Source organism: Caloenas nicobarica, chromosome 7, assembly GCF_036013445.1.
Source record: "Caloenas nicobarica isolate bCalNic1 chromosome 7, bCalNic1.hap1, whole genome shotgun sequence".
Taxonomy (NCBI): Eukaryota; Metazoa; Chordata; class Aves; order Columbiformes; family Columbidae; genus Caloenas; species Caloenas nicobarica.
This window is the reverse complement of record NC_088251.1, coordinates 14629719-14649312: the sequence shown is the minus strand read 5'-3', so window position 1 is coordinate 14649312 and position 19594 is coordinate 14629719. Positions and strand designations below refer to the sequence as shown.

Sequence of the window (19594 nt, the reverse complement as noted above, 5' to 3'; positions counted from 1 at the left end):
TTCTCAATTCTTTGTACAGAAGGGGACTAGAAGCAGCTAGAGAAAGCAGAATTATGATCAATCTTTTGTTTCCAAGCAAAATCACTGTGGAAGAGTGAAATAATTTTAAACTGGAAGTCTTCATTGCCACTTGCCAAACCTTGTGCCACCACTGCTAACAAATTTGGCTGTGCACATACACCTGCAAGCAGGCTGAGCACCCATTGGTTAATGGAAGCACAGAACTTGCAGATGAAAGAGAAAAAAAGAATTTTAATGCAGTTTTTAGCAATACTTGTCATTGTTTCAGCATTGCTATTTAGTAAATAGGACCGATTTCTCTCTCAGTAGGGGATGATATTTTAATGATGTCCCATGTACTTCCCAGAAGAAAGACAAGCCTCATGAGGCAGATTAAAACTAAGACTGTTCAGATCCCATTAAAAACAGACAGTTTCAAGCCATTTTTTTAAATTAATTTTGTTTAATGATAAAATGTGCTATCTTAACAGGTGGCTAGCCAATTGTAAAATTAACCAAAACATAGTCAGAAGCACAAGGTTAGCTATTAGAAGAACTGGTTTCTTTTTGTTCTGTTTTCTATTATCAGTATACCATATGACCCTTCACAAACTCCTCTGGCCCACAACCTCAGGCAAATTTCTGAGCTTCACCTTTCTCCTTCTGCAAAGCAGGGGTAGCATTTGTCCAACACCAGTTCCTCAAGACCTCAGATAAAGAGACATTAGGAAGTATTGTTGTTTAATAAGCAGGGACATACTTCACGCAACTCCTAGGATATTTATTTTCAACAGTTTCTGTGGATCAAGAAGTTTTCCTCAGCACTAATCAGCATCCTGTCAAAAAAATAGCTTAATGTTTGATTGCTTATTAACTAATTTGAGCACTTACTATTTAGCTGCAGCCACTGGACTCTGCTCTGCTACAACTCATTTTCAGCTTCCACAGCTACACACAGATTGCATTCAGCCCTTTGTGCAAAATCACTTAAAATATATTAATACTACATCTTGTTCAGCATCTCCTGAATTGTAAGAAGGAGGAAATGAGGAAGATTGAAAAAATATTGAGAATTATAAACACTAGTTAAGTTTGCCACTGAGAATGGTTAAATAATACACAAATCTCATCAGCACACATGGAGGTTAGAGATGACACAATATAAGCAGACAAGGAAGTAAGGAAAGTTTATTCCAACTGCATTGATGAATTTAGCATGAAAATTTTTATAGAGCAAAATCAAGTTCCTCAGTTTGCTGGTTTTGCTTCTCTTAACATGATCCGGCCATTTATAACCCTAAATACTGTTGCAGCAGTCACTGAGAAAATGACACAAAACGTATCTCTACAGATTAAAAGAGTCAGCAGAATCCCTTCACTCAATTCTTAATGAAAGTTCATAATTTCCAGGTATAAATTACTCTCCTTGTAATAGAAAATAAGTACTTTTCATTACCAAGTTTTATGACACAAACAACCAGTACAGTAAAATTCAAAGAAAACAAAACAGTGGATGAACATATTTACTTCACAAGCGTATCCAGTCAACATTTGTACATCAGGAAATACTTTCTGATCCTCACTTTAAATGTTTTTAGAGCGTGAAGTGAATTTTAAATGAGACCAGACCATGAAGTTTCTTCTGCCGTTTGACTTCTAGTCTCAAGCTATTCTTTCTCCTACCTCAGTAGCTCCTAACACTGAAAATAAACAACAAAACAACGTAAATTTACATCTTCATCTCATTTATGGCCCAGATATCAAAGCTTGGTTGGCCACTGGAAATGCTCCAAGGATCCCCATTTCATTTTTTATTCACTAGGCACCTCTTAAGAGGTGATCTCTGAACACAGTACATTCCTACCTTACATCTAGAGATAATACACAGCTACAGAACAATTTTACCTTATTCCTCTGAAATCTTCATTGTCTATTTCTAGATCACACACCACCACAGAATGTTGAGGCCATTGCACACCTTGCGTCTTTCAAGGATTATTTAGGAAACCCTTTGCCTAACCAAACTTTGTGGTTAGACCAGTCTGCTTTATCTTACTAATGAGAATGATAATTTAGTACCAAATACCTGTGAGGAATTATAGCTCTGCTGACTGGCAAATAATTTGCCAAGGCAGATTAGTTTAGCTGCATAAAATAAATATCCACCTGCACATACTAGCACTAATCAGGGCGTGAAATTAAACTTTTTATTCAGTGGGAAATAACTGCTGCAAGGTGGCGATTTAGTCTGGGAAGCAAATATTAAGGTCAGCCTATTCTCTCTGATGTTTATAGTATATATTACAGTGTGGAGAGCAAGATGCAACAAATTCTGCTTTTTAAGTCTATGAAAACAAATACTTCATTGATACAATAGCAAATTTGCCATTTGCTTTTCTAATTGCATACGTTTAATGGAGCAAAGTGGCTGAAATGAAACATGACCAGAGAAGCGAGGGTGAAGTTTCTGAAGTACCAAAGGCCTGCACCAAGTGCAGAAAAACCTACAGCACAAAGTTTAGAGTAGAAGAGAATAAATCAGCATTTTATTTACAATACAGCAGTCCCAACAAAAAATCCTCAAACTAAGAGGATCTTATTCAGTTCTATTGGAAAAAATTACTAAGCATATGTTTAATATTCAAGCAGGATTTGCAACTCTGCATTTAGGAGGCAACTCTCTGCTATCCCAGCTGTTTTACGAATATATTTTCACTGCTTTCATGTCATCCTTGCTTTGGATACCCAGGATTCTCTGCTACCACCACACAAATATGTTACCAGGAAGACTTATAAAGTTCTCAGTGCAGAGTTTTATAACAATAGCCAACAAGTCCTAGGTCTTAAAAATCCCAGTCCTACTGACACTATAAATTATACAGGTTCAGTGCAAACCAAACCTCTTCTAAAGTATCAGCTTTTGTCCATCTGTTCCATATACACACACACACGAAGGAGAAAAAAAAAAAATATTCCAAGTCTATTACTCTTCAGCCTCTATTTATACTGACTATATTACCTTCCAGTTATGTTAAAGGTCCCACAAACAGGAGAACAGAAAAATTAAGGAACTACAAGGTTTGATCTCATTAGGAAAAAAACAAACAAAACCCATCACACACAGATGCATCTTAAAATACAACCGAAAGGTTTTTGTTGTTCTCCTGTGAAACTGGAAGGCTATCAGGATCTCCTAGAATCACGTCATCCAAAAAGAAACAGAAAACAGTAATTTGACAGTAAAATGGAAAAAAGACACTCATGAAGAATGCTAGTATCGACATCTCCCTATTCACAAGCCAGGAAATTAAATGAAGCACTGCAAATTGATTCATTCAGAAAAACTGAAAAAATGAAACTTCATTAAATTTCAAGCTATTGTCTCCCAAACCATCCTAGACAGGATCCCAAACTGGTCAGGTACAGCTTCAAGCACTGCTAATTAAACACAACTGAAGTTGTCACTAGTCCATTCAAGAAAACAGATGTTGCTTCATAGAGCTTTGATATTTTTCTTAAATACCTTTCAAAATGAGGAACAAAAAATATGAACTCTTATAAAAAGGGCTTTATTGTATTTTTATAGCATATTACATACCTTGTAACAATCATTCTGTTAAGTGTGAATGTCAGTTTTATTTTCTGTCCCTTTTTTCCTGGCTATTTACAAGCTTTGTAAGAATCGTTCCTTAATTAAGTCTAAACATAGTCTTATATAAATGGATTCCTGGAATTAAAAACGTTCAGACTTAAGAAATGATTGTTACAGAGACTGTAACAGGCCGTAAAAAAGAATGCCACTTTAAACAAAGATTTCTCATTTTAATTAAAAAGATAATCATCAGAACATTCGTACACTTAACAGAACCATTTGAAGCTACTTTGAAAAAATATCTCCTATTCTATGCAGGCATATGTAGTTTACTTTATATGACATTTAATCAAAGTCTCAGATGAGCCTATTGCACTCATACTTTAAATACTGTATCTACAGTTTTAAACACTTTATTCAAATATGAAAGTTACTTATTGAGCACCTTATTTCTAGTACTTTTCGAAATGGTTATGACAACAGAAATCACATATTCTTGAAGGCGAAAAAAACAGCTGTGTAAATCAAGGGATTTTGGAAGGGGTTTTTGTGTGAGGTTTTTTTTTAAACTAATGGGCACATTTGCCTCTCATTTTAGCTTGTGCATCAGTCACTTACACATCTTACTTTATGAAGAGTGTTGTTTTATCTGCGGTATTGTAGAAACATGGAAAAGGGCTGAGGTGAACCGAGACAAGTTCCACTCTAGTAAATCCTTGGTGTAGCTGCAGAACACTGGACTATATAATTTACAAGATCATATTTTAAATCTGTGAACTGGCTTTCATCAAAAAAAAAAAAAAAAAAGCTTTGAAAGATGACATGTAGAATACACAGTAGAAAACACTCATTCACCAGCAAAAACAGTCTTCCCTGGTGAGCAGTTGCTTTGTATTGCATAATGTTAATACACAGCAATTTAATACCAGAAATTAGGCCTTCTTAAAATGTAGAGGTAAATTGAGTAGGCAAATCAAGTTAAATAAATTACTTAAACCTTAAAGTATTAGATTATACATATTGTAACTGACCATGGACAACTAGGAAACCTGCAGCAGATATCAGCTAAATGTAATATTGTTTCATTGGCAAGTAATCAAGCCAACACCAGCCAGTAAAAAGGCAGCCACCTTCTACTCCCATCAAAAAGTTGCATAGATATGAGCATGCAGGGGAAGGAAAAAAAAAACACAACACCACACCCACACAAAACCACAACCAACAACAACAAAAAATGAAAAACAGTCTAGTTTGTCTTTCGAAGCATCAAATAGAGATACTTTAAAGCAAGACCATTTCATTCATAATATTAGCATTGGATGAAGTCTCCATATGACACTTTTCTATTAAAGTTAGGCATCAAAATAGCCTGGTACCTTGTGACTCAAGAGAGCTGCTCAAAGTCAATGCCAAAAATTAAGTACCAATATTTTTAAGTGGAAAAAGTATTATTTTCTAGAGAAGCACAAAAATTCTAACACCTACAGGGCTGCTTTTCAACATTAAATGAAACCTACCACAAATCCATACCAAAAAACAAACTACCAAAAGACGAAGAGGTAACACATCTCACGGATTTCAGTATTTACCTACTCTTAGGGAAACTAAGGGAAACTCTTAGGGAAAATCAATAACTAATGGCAAAGCCCACCTCGACCCAAATTGTGAGCCATCTAGTAAGGAAGATGTACATGAAGCGTATCACACACTTGGATGAACAAGATAATACACTGTGAATGATTTAGCATTAGTCGAGAGGATACATGAGCTGATCTGCTACCTCTGTGTAGATAATTGTACCAATGCCATTGCTGCAGTTCCCAGGCACTTTCTGAGTGCTAAAAGGCAGAAACAAGATGCTTCCTAGGAGGGCCAAGCTGCTATTTGCAACTGCTACCTCATGTACCAAAGCAACCGAGCTGTGCTACACCTCCACGAACACCAAAAGACCCCACCATGCCCAATGAAAACTTTACTTCATCAGCATAATTAGAGCAAGAGTTATGTTCTAGATAGATGTGCACTAAAGCAAAAGCCTGAGATGTGTTAAACAAAAGCTCTCTCCACTCTCCGCTCAACCTGTAAGCAAACATACCCTGAAAAGTTCAGATGGGACAAAGGGAAGCCACATCTTTCACTGCACTTTTTACAAGCATTTTGCATGCAAGAGGCATTTTAATAAAACATTGAGGAACTTGGTTTAGCTTTTAGTTCTCAGCGCAGCCTGATCTTAATAATTCCTCCCTTTATCTGGTGCATCTCAGATGCATCTCCTGTAAGAGCAGTGCGCTCTCATGCTGAGGTCTCTCCCTACTGCCAGGGAACTTTACTGTTCGAGTGGAACACAGCCAGCTGTGAGATGGACAGAGATCCCCTCCAGTCCCAGGCCCAATCCTATTCAAGACCTCAAACACCTGGACTAAGCCCTTGGATGGGAATCTTAGTAAAAGGGGTGAAAAAAAGCAGCAAATGAGAAGCCAGTGTAGCATGTTCACAGTGTTGTTTGGCAGAAGACAAAGACATTTCAGTAGAAACTTTTCAGGACATTAAACCCACTATCTAGAACCAGGTTGTAATTACCAAGTTTGGGCAAACACAAGTGCAACAGGATCTGGGACACTCCTTTGGACAATCACATAGCAAAAAGGGTAGTTTATTATGACTAATTGCTACCTTGGCTATTTAGGTATCCATAGCATTTTCCCACTTCACTGAGCTGAGACTCTATAAATCTGACAAACTTGGAGACTACTAGCAAAAGGGTCAAAAAGTCTCAAGAGAAACAAGTTCTACAAGACTGAAAAACAGAAGCCAAACAAGTGTTTTGAACCTCAGTTAAAAATTAAAATTTGCAACTAGCATTTCCTCAATTTCATTTTGGGCCTATGTTCTGAAGGTTTAATAGAATTGCTTCTTGATGAGCTTAGACTTAATTCTGTACCACTGGAAGCACTAATCCAAAACAAAGTTTTAGCCAATGTTGCCAGTCATTTCAATGATATCCTTAGAGAAAGAACAGTTTTGGACACCCAAAATCTACATTCAATGCAGTTGGCACCAGTTTGCTTTCATTTCTAAATCTTATGCTTCTGGCCAAAACACTTAGAAATATCAACAAATGAAGCAAGAGTAAACTACAGTTTAAGTGCACCGTGCCCCAAATCTAAGTAAACTAGCCACATTTGGAGAGTATCTTGGATGCAAGTACCCCCACAAGGCTGCTTTCCATGTCAAAGGCCAACTCACAAACCTAAACAATGTAAGTGCTCTGCATATGCACTATCAATGAGATGCTGCTGCAGCAGCAGGTGAAAGATTTAAGTGTCAGTATTTACAGCTCTCATGGACGAATAGAAGGAAAAACAAAATAAAATTGTAGAGAGAAGGTGTGCAGTTAGAGAAGGATAGTCTAAGGTGTACACATCAAGAGAAATACACAAGAATTACATGTGCAAGCCCTCCCGGTGCCTGTAGGCCCCTCTGCCAGTTCCTGCCTCACTCGAGTTTAACTTCTCCCGTTCCCAGGTGGCATCTGCAGCACTCTACACCCCCACCATCAGAACGAGACTTTTCCATAGATCTGGGGGCCCCCCTTCCCAGCCCCCGCCCCGCACCCCACGGCGCCCCTGGGGCCCCGCTCACCGCCCTCTCCCCCGCCCGCAGGACGAACTGCCCCCCACCAGCCCACCACGCCCGAGCGGCCTGGCCTCCCGCCCGGGGTCCCCCTCCCCACCGCCCCCAGCCCCTCCTCATCCCTCGCCCCTCCCCCCGCCTGCCCTCCACACACACAGGTGCCCACGCCCGCCACCACAAACCGCTGCGGCCCCTCACCATGAACTTGAGGGCCTTCTCCTGCAGCACGGCCTCGGCCGGGTCCATAGCGCTGCGCCGGCGCCGAGGCCGCTCCTCCTCTCAGTGCCAGGCCGCAGCCAGCGCACACAGGAACCTGCGCTGCCCCGCGGCCCCCCTCCACCTCGCCCCGCTGCCCGCACAGCGCATGCGCCGCCCGCAGGCCCACGGGAAATGGAGTCCCCGGCCGCGCCACCGGCAAGGGCCCGGCCTGCGGGTCAGAACTACAAAGCCCAAAAGGCCTCGGGGCCCGGGGCACGCCGGGAGCCGGCGGGCGCATGCGCTATCCGTGGGCGAGGGGGCCGATGGGAGTTGTAGTAGCGTGGAGCTGTGCCGGTGTAAGCTGAGGGCAGGGGGGTTATTCCTGCTCGGGCGGGAAGCCCCGCGCCGCAGGGGCCAAGGGGGCCGTTTCCAGCCCCAGGCCTTGCCTGGCGAGACACAAGGCTGGCTCCCAAGTCACAGCCAGCGCTTTTTCCCATTAGCAGCTCGCATGCGGCTGATGGCAGGGCCCCCAGGGCGCCGGGCAGCAGGTTTCCCGCGCTGGACTCCTCTCCCAGGGCGCCTGCAAGAGCTCTGCTGCTCCCGTGCTTTGCGCCGGTTGCACTTCCACACTTGTGCACCGTCCATTTTCAATACAATTGTTGCTGGTTTAAATGCAGCCCTAAACACCGTCTAACAAAATCCCGCGCGCTGGCGTACCCCTGCGTGCGCAGAACAAGTATGAAGATACACTTGGCGACTTTCTTCCAGAAAGTCAGTCTGAAGGGGCCATTGCTGCTCCTTGGCAGGAGATACGAAATGGGGAAACTTGCATCACTGGAATGGGTCAAGTAGACTTACACCATTCCCAAGGAATGTTTGTTCAAAGCAGTCCCTTAAAGAAAACTCCCCGCACAAACAGCTTCCTGTGGCGTTTTGGTGCCCTTATGCTTAACATTTTCTTCTAATAATGATGCTAAATGAATTTACCCTGAAAACTGGCCCAAATTCTCCTTGCTGTACCAAGCGGCAAACAAAAAAAGAATTGATCAGCATCCCTTTAGTAGCAGCTACACACACACTGGAGAGTATTTACCATATTCCACTCTTCAATCTTCTCTGTTGCACACCAAACAAGACCAGTTCACTTTTTTGCAGCCACCACTTCTAATCCTCTCTGTTTTGTTAATTTTGTCTAATCTCTTTCCAATTTTCCTACGTTTTTTACAGTATACCCAACAGCCGAAGCTACTTTGCATAGAGCAGCAGCAAGGAATTACCTCCTGTGTCTTTAGTAGTAATTGTAAGAGTCTGATAAGTTTTTCCTTCCTCCATAGCAAACATGACACTGATTCCTACACAGTTTGTCATCCAGTAAAACCTTCAGATTCTTTTCATTGCTGCCTTTATATACTTGACTCTGCATCTTGAGTTACCCTGGATTTCTTCCTATTTAGATGCAAAGGAGCCAGCCACAAACATCAGCACTCGCTTGCTGACATGCAGCTTGAACCCATTCTTTTTGTTCGTGTTTGACCTATAAAGTGAAACTTCAACTTGCAGGTACGAAACCAGTGTCTCCTGTGCAGCAGCACCTCCCACATTTTCTCTAAACAGCCCATCTCCTCTGGATTTTTAAATAAGATAATCAGAGAGAAAACTATGCAGAGAATATGTGCATTACTGGATTCCCTGCAGGGAGGTATGACCTGGGTGGTGCCTCATCACCCAATGCCAGGAGCGTGTCCTCCAGCAAATGACCCAGCAGAGGTGAGGGGGAATGTCAGCCCATGCTGGGTTGAGCTATTCTCCCAGAGCAGTGGCTTGAGAGAAGGAGGCAGGGATAACCTTATGTCCTCCCTCTACAATCCCATGGCATAGAAATCTTCCAAAGAAAGCTTTCAGGTCACCAGGATATGGGATGCTATTCTTGGACTGGCCCTGACACGCTCTTGGTCATCATACTTTAAGCCTAGGCTCTTAGCTGTGAAACACCTGCAATGCTTGGCTGTAATGGGGCTGGGCATTTTCCAGACTGCTGACAGCACTGAAAACACTTACCACAATGAAAGAGTCCTATAATTACAAAGGGATGGCTCCTGTAACAGTACTTCAGGCAACAAGGGGCCGCCAACGCCTGGGGCACGGGTCTCCTGCGTCTCCTCCCTCCAGGCATCCTGCAGTTGGCCAGGATGTAAATGGATCCTGTTCATAATAGTGTGACGGGCTCAAAGCTTTGATTGCACACTTTATTTGTCAATAATATCTGATGCTGGCCTAATTGAAGGAAAATTGAAAAGTGCAATGCTTCAGCACTAGACACCACTGTCCCAAAGCCCTCTAGGCTCATTGATCTGTCTGGACTGTAACTTATAGGGGATTAACATCTCTGGGTCATAAAAAGCGTGAACAAAGTGGAGCCAAAACTAATATGTGCTTAGGTGCTGGACTTAACCTTGGTGGAAGAAGAAAGTGGCTCAGTTATTCTGCTATACTGCCATCGGGACCCCACAATGCAGAGTGACTGCAGAAGGACAGGGCAAGAGTCTCCATCACAGCACAGAGAGACTGAGAAAGGACTTAGAGAGCTGGTACTTGGCCCTGCGGCACTGAGCATGGAGGTAACACAAACCTTGCCTTGATTCCTGTGTCTGCAGCCCAGCCTCGTGGCCTCTTCCCACTGCAGCTGGATGGCCAGCTCTGCACCCACCAGCTTGCCATGTCTGCTGCAGCCCAGAGCAGGACAATGGCCACCACACTGAGCTGTGACACCCACCAGATCCCCTCTACAGCCCTATGCCACTGGGGTGTCACCTCACACAGCAGGAGGAGCTGGAGAGGTCTGTGGTGTATAAGGCAGAGTGAAGGCACACTTTGAGTTCAGCAGATTTACAACCAATTAAATAATCATTTGTTTGGATTACAGGAACCAAGAGCTGGACGTGTGTGGTCAGTCCTGCCTCTGCCACAGTGGAGCTGCCCTGACCAGCTACTCTTACTTCCCCCTTGAAACAGCAATCATATACCCTCCCTTCCTGCCCTCTACGCCCTCACTGCAGAGCATGTTGCATGAAGCAAACCATATAGCGCTCAGGGAGCTCACCATCCTTCCAGATGAAGGATGCTACCTAACAGTAAAGATATTACTGTGATTATTTTTGCAATAGCATATTGCTCTGTGCATTCTGGACTCTGCGGACCACATCCACGCCTGGTGTAACGCCATGTTAATTTGCTGTGGCAATCATTAATTGGGTAAGGAACAGCTGGTGCTTTGCTTTAAGTGAAGCTGATTGGGTCAGTAAGTAACTGTTTGGTTAAACGAGCTACAGCAGGTACAGCCCTACCTCTTTCTGCACTCCAGAGGGGTTTCGCTTCTTGTCCCAGTGACCCTTGGAGGAAGCAGCAAGATTTGGCGATGAAACATTAGGGAGCTTTAATCAGTGTAGTTCCTTTGGGCATTATTGCCTGAATTTTAATATTTTGAATAATAAAGGATGATTTTAAATTAAATTTGTGGGCTTACCATCTGTGTGTGTTTGGCCTTGTTTTCCTCTGCTTTGGCAGTCCCTTGACTTCATTCTTTCCAAGTTGCAGCAAAAAGGAAGGGGAGAGAAAAGAACGGAGAGCATCAGTGGAGGAACCTTTTGTTATTCCCTTTGTCCTGCAAGATCTTGGCAGCAGCAGCAGCCTTTATTGCAGGTGTGTTTCCCAGTGCTGAGCACACAGACACCATTTGATAGGATAAGAGCTCCTGAGAGAGAGACAGGGACCCCTGCACCCAGAAGTGTCCCTGTGGTTCAGCTTAGCCTCTGCATCCCAGCTCATCCATGATGACAGCGTGTTTCACACAGGACACTGGCATCTCAGATAAAGGGGCTTGGTGTGCAGTGGCCTGGGGCATCTGAGGGCGGATGGCTCCCTGCAGCCTGTGGGCAAAAGAGCTTTTTTAGGACAATGGCTCATGCAAGAGCAAAAGAAGAGAGGCCAAAACCACATGGTATGCATTATGTTCACTGTATCACTGGAGCAGGATGGTACACAGTACCTGGTACTAAGGATATATGTCAGGGGATGACCAGAGGGAGAGGCTTGTATGCAGAGAAACCAGAACAGTCAGGCTATGGATTGACATTATAGATTGAGCTGAATTTATCCCTTGTACTGCTGGAAAGGGGAGCTGCATCCCCTCTCCTGCCTTTGCCAGCCACATGCTTCCTCCTCTCACCTTGTCCAGCTCTGACTCTTGTTTGCTAGCACAGTGAACCATTTTAATTCACTGTAGCAGCAGAAAAGTTATAATCAGGAAATACAAACTAAACACTTCTTTGTTGGCAAGTCAAACTGGCTTTTCTTGTGATCAGGCAAATGACAGAGCTACTGTGAGGGCGGGCGGGAATTACACTCCAGGGCAGGGGAGGGTAGGATGAGACCAGTCCCCCTCAGTGATGTGGAGCTGCTAATTCAGCAGATACCAGGTGAAAAACCTTTTGTCTTTACACTGTTGAGGGCTCTTGACCCTACTGGGTGTTGAGAGCCCTCCCAGCTTGCACAGAATCATTGCTGCCATCGGAGGCTCTGGATGGCCTAGAGAGCAGGGGGATGTCTCAGGAAGGCCAGATCCTGGGAGTGCAGGATCCTCACAGGGATTTTGAGTAGGGAATCCTGCGTTCAATTTCTCATCTTACCACTGGGGCTACATGGATTGGAGCTGGTGCCCCCCTGCATTTGCCTGGCCACTGGGAAGTAGGAGATGCTGAAGCCCTGGGTCCCAGTCCTCACCATAGACTCTGTGGGTATTTTGTTTAAAATACAAATTTTTAAAAATCAGGGTGACAGTGATGTTCTTGACCATGGCTACAGCCATGGTCAGCAGCCTTCCCAGTTTCCCCCACAACCTTGCCAGTGTTCCCAGTCTTGAGCACTGTGCACAGACAGACACACACACCCCAATGCACAGCCAGCCAGGTCCTGCCAGCACCGATCTGAAAGCACTTCTTCACCCCCCAAAACAGCTCCTTCACCCACAGAGGCCTGGCCACCTCCTCACACCCCACACACTTCTGGGATGTGATGTGTCCTCTGGTATTCGCAGCACCTGCCATCAGCCCGTCCTTGAGACAGCTGCAATGACAAACTCATCGGTCCTTTGGCAAATGCAAGAGCCCCGGAGGAGCATCACTGGGGGCTCAGCATCGCTGCCTGGAGGGTGGTGAAGGGGGAAGAAAGATCTCTTATGAGGATGAAAAACAAACCCAAACCAGCAAATCTGACCCGACAGAACAAAAACCACCCCAACAAGTACCTCGTAGTCAGAAAAGCCTTTTAAAGCCTCATGAATATTTAGCTTGTCCTCATGTAAAATATATGACTTTGTGTAAGGATCAGGCAAAGGAGGTGCATGATTTTTTTCTGATTTATGGGCCCAGCAACGGATTATTCATAGCAGAGCAGCTGTGTGGAAAGATTCATCCACTGCAAAATGTGATTGTACATCAGGCAGTGTGAGGGAACAGAGCTATGACTAATGGCTACTTTACATATAAATGAGAAGGTTTGCGCTAGGAACTGTAAAAAAAAATACAATCGTTCAGCTGACGCGCCCGGCCTCTTTATCGCAAGCACTGCACAGGGGCCAGAGAAAGACAGGAACAAGCCTGCCTGAAGGCGCTGCCTTCCCTCACATCCTCCAACATGCAATAAATAAGGCAACAGCAGTCAAGGCTTCCAAGGGCCAAATTTGTTGCTGGTGTCAATCTGCAGGCTGCAATGGGGGAAAAGCAGATGTGGCTCCTCCTGACTCTGATGCCCCTGGAAGCCCTTCCTGACCAGGCTGTGCTTTGAGCATCATACTTGGAGGCAGAGGGGCTCAGGGTGAGGAGCAGCACAAGCCGGGGTGCTCGGCACATCCCTAGCATAAGCCCTTCACTTCCCCTCCCCGCTGCGATCACAGCCTCCCCCGCATTCATGCTCCTAGCCGAGACGGGTTGTCTAGACGTTGCAGATGTGGACAGATGTTGGGGCTGTAATTTATAACAATGGCCTCCAGAAGGCAATTCCAATTTGTTTCGCTAAAGCTTTAAGTTACAGGCAGCAAGATCTCCTGTAAATACTCTTGACTTACTATGTAAGTACATAAGAGAGTTTGCCTGGCAAAAGCCCACTTACTGCAGCAACTATAGCTTTCCCTGTGCCTCGGAGGGACATCACAATTCATAGGTGCAAAAGCAATTGCCCTCTGCCATGGACCCAACGAGTCCAGGAGTGATCCGAGTTTCAGGTGCTGACACACGTGCAGTTCAGAGTTCAATTCTCCAGCACCATCCACCTGCTCAGGTAGGAAGTTGGGATCCTGCCTGCAAAGCAAACCCATGTACCCCGCATGCTGCCTTCCTCCTGGGGCATGTCCCTACCATTCAGTGCCTGAAGGACAATTAAGAAAAGGGAATTTCTTCAGCCCTTTAAAAGGTTCCCTAGAGGGAAACCTCTCCTGAAAGCAAAAAGATGCTTCCACTTCTGAAGGACACAGGGCACTAAGGTGCTCTGCAGTGGCTATATTGGTATGTAGGTGCATATTTACCTAAGGAGGCATATGTTGAACTGGAAGACACTCCAGCAGTCCCTGATAAATTACAAAATCTGGTATAACACGCAGCAGCCAGACAGGCCCCAAGATCCCACCCTGTAGCAGATTCAGTTATGCTAGGTATAGTACAAACAAAGAAGATCACTGCCCAGAGAACTGGCAAACTCATTCATTTCTGTCAACAGATTTCCATCTATGCAAGGCTGGCTGTCCCACTGAACCCTGTGGCTTGGCCATCAAGCTAATGAGAACCTGTAGAAAAGCTCTACATAGATAAGACCACAAGAAAACAGATACATGAGGTTACATCTCATACTCATCTTATTTGAAGGTCACATCAGCCTATGGCTGAAATCCCACCTTCCAGAGTCCTAGCACGGAGCATCAATCAAAAAGTTTAAAAATATACATAAGCCCCAAAGAGCACATGGTGTGTTATACACGAAGTACAACAAGGCTGGAAAGAGTTGTGCCATGGAAACTCCCAGTTTTCATCTCAGAGGTGAAAGCTGGAGCACAGCCAGCCACTACGGCAACTTCACCCATGAAGTGAAGTTGTAGAGAAACAAGACTTTACAATGCCTAAGGGCCACAAAGTGCATCAATTAAAGCATGTTCCTGTGAGGTTTGGTTTGGATTAGAGACATGTTCCCTTTGGATTTGCAGCTGAAAGTCTGCAGCTATGTGCCACCCTGAGACATTCTGAAAGAGAAACCCACTGGTCTCTCAGAAGTGTGGGAGCGGAGACCAAATAGGCACAACTGCGCTTTGTAAAATTTTTGTCACTTCTGTTCCAGAGTTTGCAATTAAAGCAATGGGAAAAGGCAGTTTTCAGGTTTTCAGCCAAATTAAAGTGTCTTCCTTTCCCCAGCCCCCAAAAGTTTAATCTCAGATTTAATGAAACATTTAATTTGAAGCAATATATCTTAATTTGGGGGCAAGCAATTTTTTGAATTAAAGTAAATAAAGTAATTAATTATTTATTGTTCTTTAATTTGGAATTTTTCAGCAAAGCAACCAGCTGAATTCAAGGTGAAACAAATGTCTGAGACCCAATTTACCTTCATCAGCAAAGATTTGATTCCACTTTCAACTCAGTGTGGGACACAAGAAGGTCTTGCAGGAGAGACTTTTTTAGGAAGAGATCAGGCTTTTGGCACTCTGCTCATTTTGCAGCCACAAATTCACATTTCCATATTGCTTTGCATTCCTGCAAGTACCAGTGCTGTGGAGGCACAAAGGTGTTGCAGCTCATTCTATGGGCAGCGTCCGGCCCAGGGTGAGTGGATGGTTTCATCCATGGGAGTCTGACAGAGAATTTTTGTGCCCTGAAGGACAGTGTGGGAATTGAGATCCAAAAGTGGATTCACTCCCTGTTGACTTCAAAATGGGAAAGCAGAGCAGGCCTCTCAAGTTTAGGTTACTCTCCCGAAACATATCCCAGTTGCAAATTGCATACCTGATACCTGCACCCCATCCAGCCGCTGTTGAGCCCCAGCCCAGAGTTGTGCTTTCCCTGCCCAAGGAGACACCCAGAAGGTTTTCATGAGAGGGGACTGGGCCGGCACAGGAGGGAAAGGACCTATGTCTCGCTTGCACACTGTGCTCTCAATCAGCTTCCAAAGTAAAATGCAGACCCAAATACTGCCTTTACCCAGCCACTTTGGAGCTGCATCCCTCCTGATGCAGCATTTCCAGAGCTCACATGGGATGCTACCTAATCATGGAGCAGGAAGCCAAGGCTGGGGTGCAGGGAGGACCCCAGGGAAGCAAACCAGACACAGCCTGCAGCATCCCCAGCAGACAAGGGGATGGGCTGGCCTTGGGACCAGCCAGCCCCATGGCCACAGAGCCTGGGGACAGCACTGCTGCTTCCAGGGGGCTGGACCGGACGCCTCCCTCCTCTGCTTGCTCAAGCACTTCCAATTAAACCCAGTGGAATTAAATCTCTTACTCTTAATAAACTTCCCTGTTTCCTTGCCAACTCCCCTCCGGACACCAAGACGCTATTACTCCAAACACAACAGGAAAGGGCTATTTTTTTCTGCGAACTTTCTGACTGAAGAGGCAAGCACAATCCCCCCTAGCAGGATCTGAGCCATTAGAATCCATGAAAATTAACTGCAAATAAACATTTGGGGAGGGGAGAGGGTGGAAATGGGGCTGCTGAGCCGCAGCAGAAGGGATGCGCACACATGCACACACTTCCCAAGACAGGCATGGTTGCTGACCCTCAACACCCATGGTTGCTGACCAGTATGTGCCTGCACATGGGACCCAACATGGTAATTGGGAACTTGCGTTCTGCTGCAAGCACATGATTCTCCAAGGATGCTGCCCCTTATCTCCACATCACCACAGGTCCCTTCTCATGCACCCCAGGCACCCAGTTCTAGAGGTGGGGAAGAGCTAACAGCCTCTTCCCCATCACTGGCAGCACTCAGTACAGCATGCACACCATGCAAGGGAGCTGTACAGCTCCCCTCCTCCAGCCTGGAGTCCTCATCCCCACACACTGCATCTCCATCACACAGACCCAGAAGATTAATGCAGCCATCTCTCCTTTCCCAAAGCCCTGGTCGCAGCTTTGCAAGGCAGGAGCCTCCTTCTCTGCTTTCCTCTCCCTGACAGATGCCTCAGAGCCTGGGGCCGCAGTTAAGGTGACAAGATTCAGCAATTCTTTATGAACATTTCATTCCCGCTCACTACACGACGTAAATTAGATGGTGTGTTACATTCGGGCAAGAAGCACGATATGTCACTGAGGCGCCGGCCCATTGGATGGAGAGGCTAATCCTGCCGTGAATTTCATTACTGCTTTTATGCCATCGGAATTAGCTCAGTGACAGCGAGCCTGATTGCCTTTCACTAGGGGTTTGCTGGTGTGCGGGAAGGCTCCATCCCTGATGGGAGCACCATGGAGTGACCCCGCTCTGCGGCCGCACATCACGCCTTTGCTGAGGCGGGGAGGGAGCAGTGTCTAGCTCGTGGGGAGCTCTGATATTACTTCTCCCCAGTGCTGGGACAAATAAGATTGAAGGAATCCCTTGCATGGTGTGGGGGGGTGGCCAGAATGGTGGTAACTCCCCTTCCCATAACAGAGGGGTGTTGTGTCACCCCTCTCACCTTTACATGCACTTAGACAGCTACTCTGGGGGTGCTCTTCTTGCTACAGTGGATTCTTCCTTTCTTCCAGCACACACCACACCAGGCACCAGCATTCGAAAACCTGGAGCCTGGGAGCCAGGCAGGCAGGCTGTGATCCATGCTGCAGCTGGGCCAAATTCACCCTTCATGTCAGTCTCTGCACTTCGTGACTTCATGCTCTTGGCCAATGTAAGAGGAGATGAAGGAGATGCACTGAACCATGTTTCCATCACTGCCTAAAGGCTCCTTATGCACTGATGCTCAGGGTCAGTACAGCTGAGCTGTCTCTTGAAGCTTCCTCATAAGTGACTCAGAGTAGGTGTTGACTTCAGTGAGTGAAGCTGGAGGAGTTGAACCCATCCTGTACCTATCCCTACACCTCTCCTGCTGTAGAGCTACTGCTAACAAGGGAGCAAAGCCAGGAACACACCCAAACTTCCCAAACAGCCAGCACTTACCTAAGGTGAGGTTGCTGAGAGGCCAGACACCAAAAGGGTGGCTTCTAAGCAAGAAGTGGCAGAGGGAAATCTGGGAACACCTGGAGAGTTCAGGTGAAACGCAAGTGTGGGGCTGGCTACATGCACATGCTGAGTCCACTTAGCAAGTTGCTCCATCCCTTGTAAAACCAGAAGTCTCAGAAACATGCCATAAGCTGTCCCCTAATGCCACGTCCAGATCCAGCCATCACGAGCCCCCTGAACCTGGCCACCACGTTTCATAGACTCCATGACTTCACTTATCCAAACCTAGCTTCTACAAAGCCTTTCCCTTTAGGTTGTGTGCTGCAGCCATGAAAGCTCCAGTTCACTCCTCTCTGTTTTTATTTTCTCTCCCATCCCCCCCTGCTCAACCCCAGTTTGTGCCAACACTGAGCTCCCTTTGCTACCTCACTCCTAAGTTTAGGTGTCCCCATCCACTTAACCAGCAAACACACACATGCAAACCCATGCCTGCCCATGTCTTACTGAAGCACTTGACTTTTCTCCTGGTGCCTCCCAGCACTGTTGCCATTTACAGCATTTAAAATGTCAGTGTGGTGCCCTCCAGGGGTCCAGAGGATTGAACTGCAAAACACTTGAAGGTTGCAGATGACGTTGGTGATGGCTGCCAGGTTGATCCAATCGGCGCTGCACCCTAGCACAGGTTCAGAAACAAAATTGAAGGTGCAGGAATAGAGAGACAAATTGATCATCACTGCCTGTCATCCCAGCATGTCCCCAAAGTTCAGGCTGTGTGGTTCTGCATGGCTCCAGCTTCCAACTCCCCAGTGCTGGGTGCAGCCCCTGGAAAATGCACAGGAGGCTTTAAAACCAAAGCACCAGCAGGAAAAAACAACTCTCATGACATTTCTGGGTGGAAGATTTAGGTATATTACAGCTCCTGAAGTGCTCTGTACCACCAGATAGACCCCTCTGCCCTCCTTCTGGCTGTCCCAGTGCCTTGGCCCAGGGCAGCTTTGGGGTATTCAATGCTCAAAGCAGCAATGCAAGGTCTTCATTTTAGAACATCCCTCAGGGGACTGAAGGAGCCCCCTGTATTATGTGCTATACAAATACAGAATGGGAAAAAAGCTCTCCTTCCCCCAGGCAGGAAAGGTCCTATCTATAGCTGGCCAAGGACCACATTGTACCTACTGGGAGACAAATCCACCTGGCTGAGGTGTTACCAAAAGGCAAATTAGATTTTAAACCCACCCCTCAGGGTGCATCTGAGAGCAGTAATGGTCCAACTACACAGCACAGTCTGGAAACCCAGATAGAGATGGTGATACTAATATCTGGAGCTCTGCTCTGGGCTCTTAGTCCCCTCCACCCCATCTCAGGACCATGAGGATGCACAGCCTTAATGTGCCTCTATTAGTCAAAGTGTTCTCCCCTTAGGTAAGCACTTTGGGAGGCTTGCCTAGTCCCTCAAAGTAATACTCCATTAGTCTTTCACTCTAAATCTAATTAAGGGGAGGAGGAGTGGGAGGGGATGAGGAAGAGGGGGAGGAGGTTAGCAAGCCAATTTGGGATGATGAACTACATGAGAGGTGTGTCAAAGACAAGAAAACGAATAAAAGCAGTCAAATCTCAAATGTTTGCAGGATAAGTGCCTGAAAGTTACATAGGAACAAGGTGTAGGAGAAAAGGGCTCCTGATCTCTCTCCCTCAAGGAGGGGGCAGGATGCAGCCTTTCCCCTGGCCTTTGGGGCAGGGAGGCAGGCAGCACCCGAGGCTTGGATGGGGGTGGGCGCCCATTGGCAGCAGTTCAGGGGGTCTGCATTGTTGGTTTAAACTGTGATGAAAACAAAGCAAAGTAAGTTGAAATGAGGCTAGAAACTGATATTGTATCCATAGCCTTCTTGCCAGACATCTCCTCTCCTCTGCTACAGAGTCAGATATAAACATGCCCAGAAAGAGCAGGGGAGCCTGATGTCCAGAGGAAACCAGAATGGCTTC

General features: G+C 45.7%; 1 protein-coding gene across 4 annotated transcripts in view; it reads right to left on the bottom strand.

Annotated features, from left to right (window-relative positions):
- BTRC (beta-transducin repeat containing E3 ubiquitin protein ligase) overlaps nt 1–7570 on the bottom strand; it is a 123760-nt gene extending 116190 nt beyond the window's left edge. For all 4 annotated transcript variants that reach the window (XM_065638610.1, XM_065638612.1, XM_065638611.1 and 1 more), the window contains exon 1: nt 7424–7570. In XM_065638610.1, coding sequence (XP_065494682.1) covers nt 7424–7471 — 48 coding nt within the window. In that variant the 5' untranslated portion in view covers nt 7472–7570. The remainder of the gene's footprint in view (nt 1–7423) is intronic.
- Nucleotides 7571–19594: the final 12024 nt, after the last annotated feature.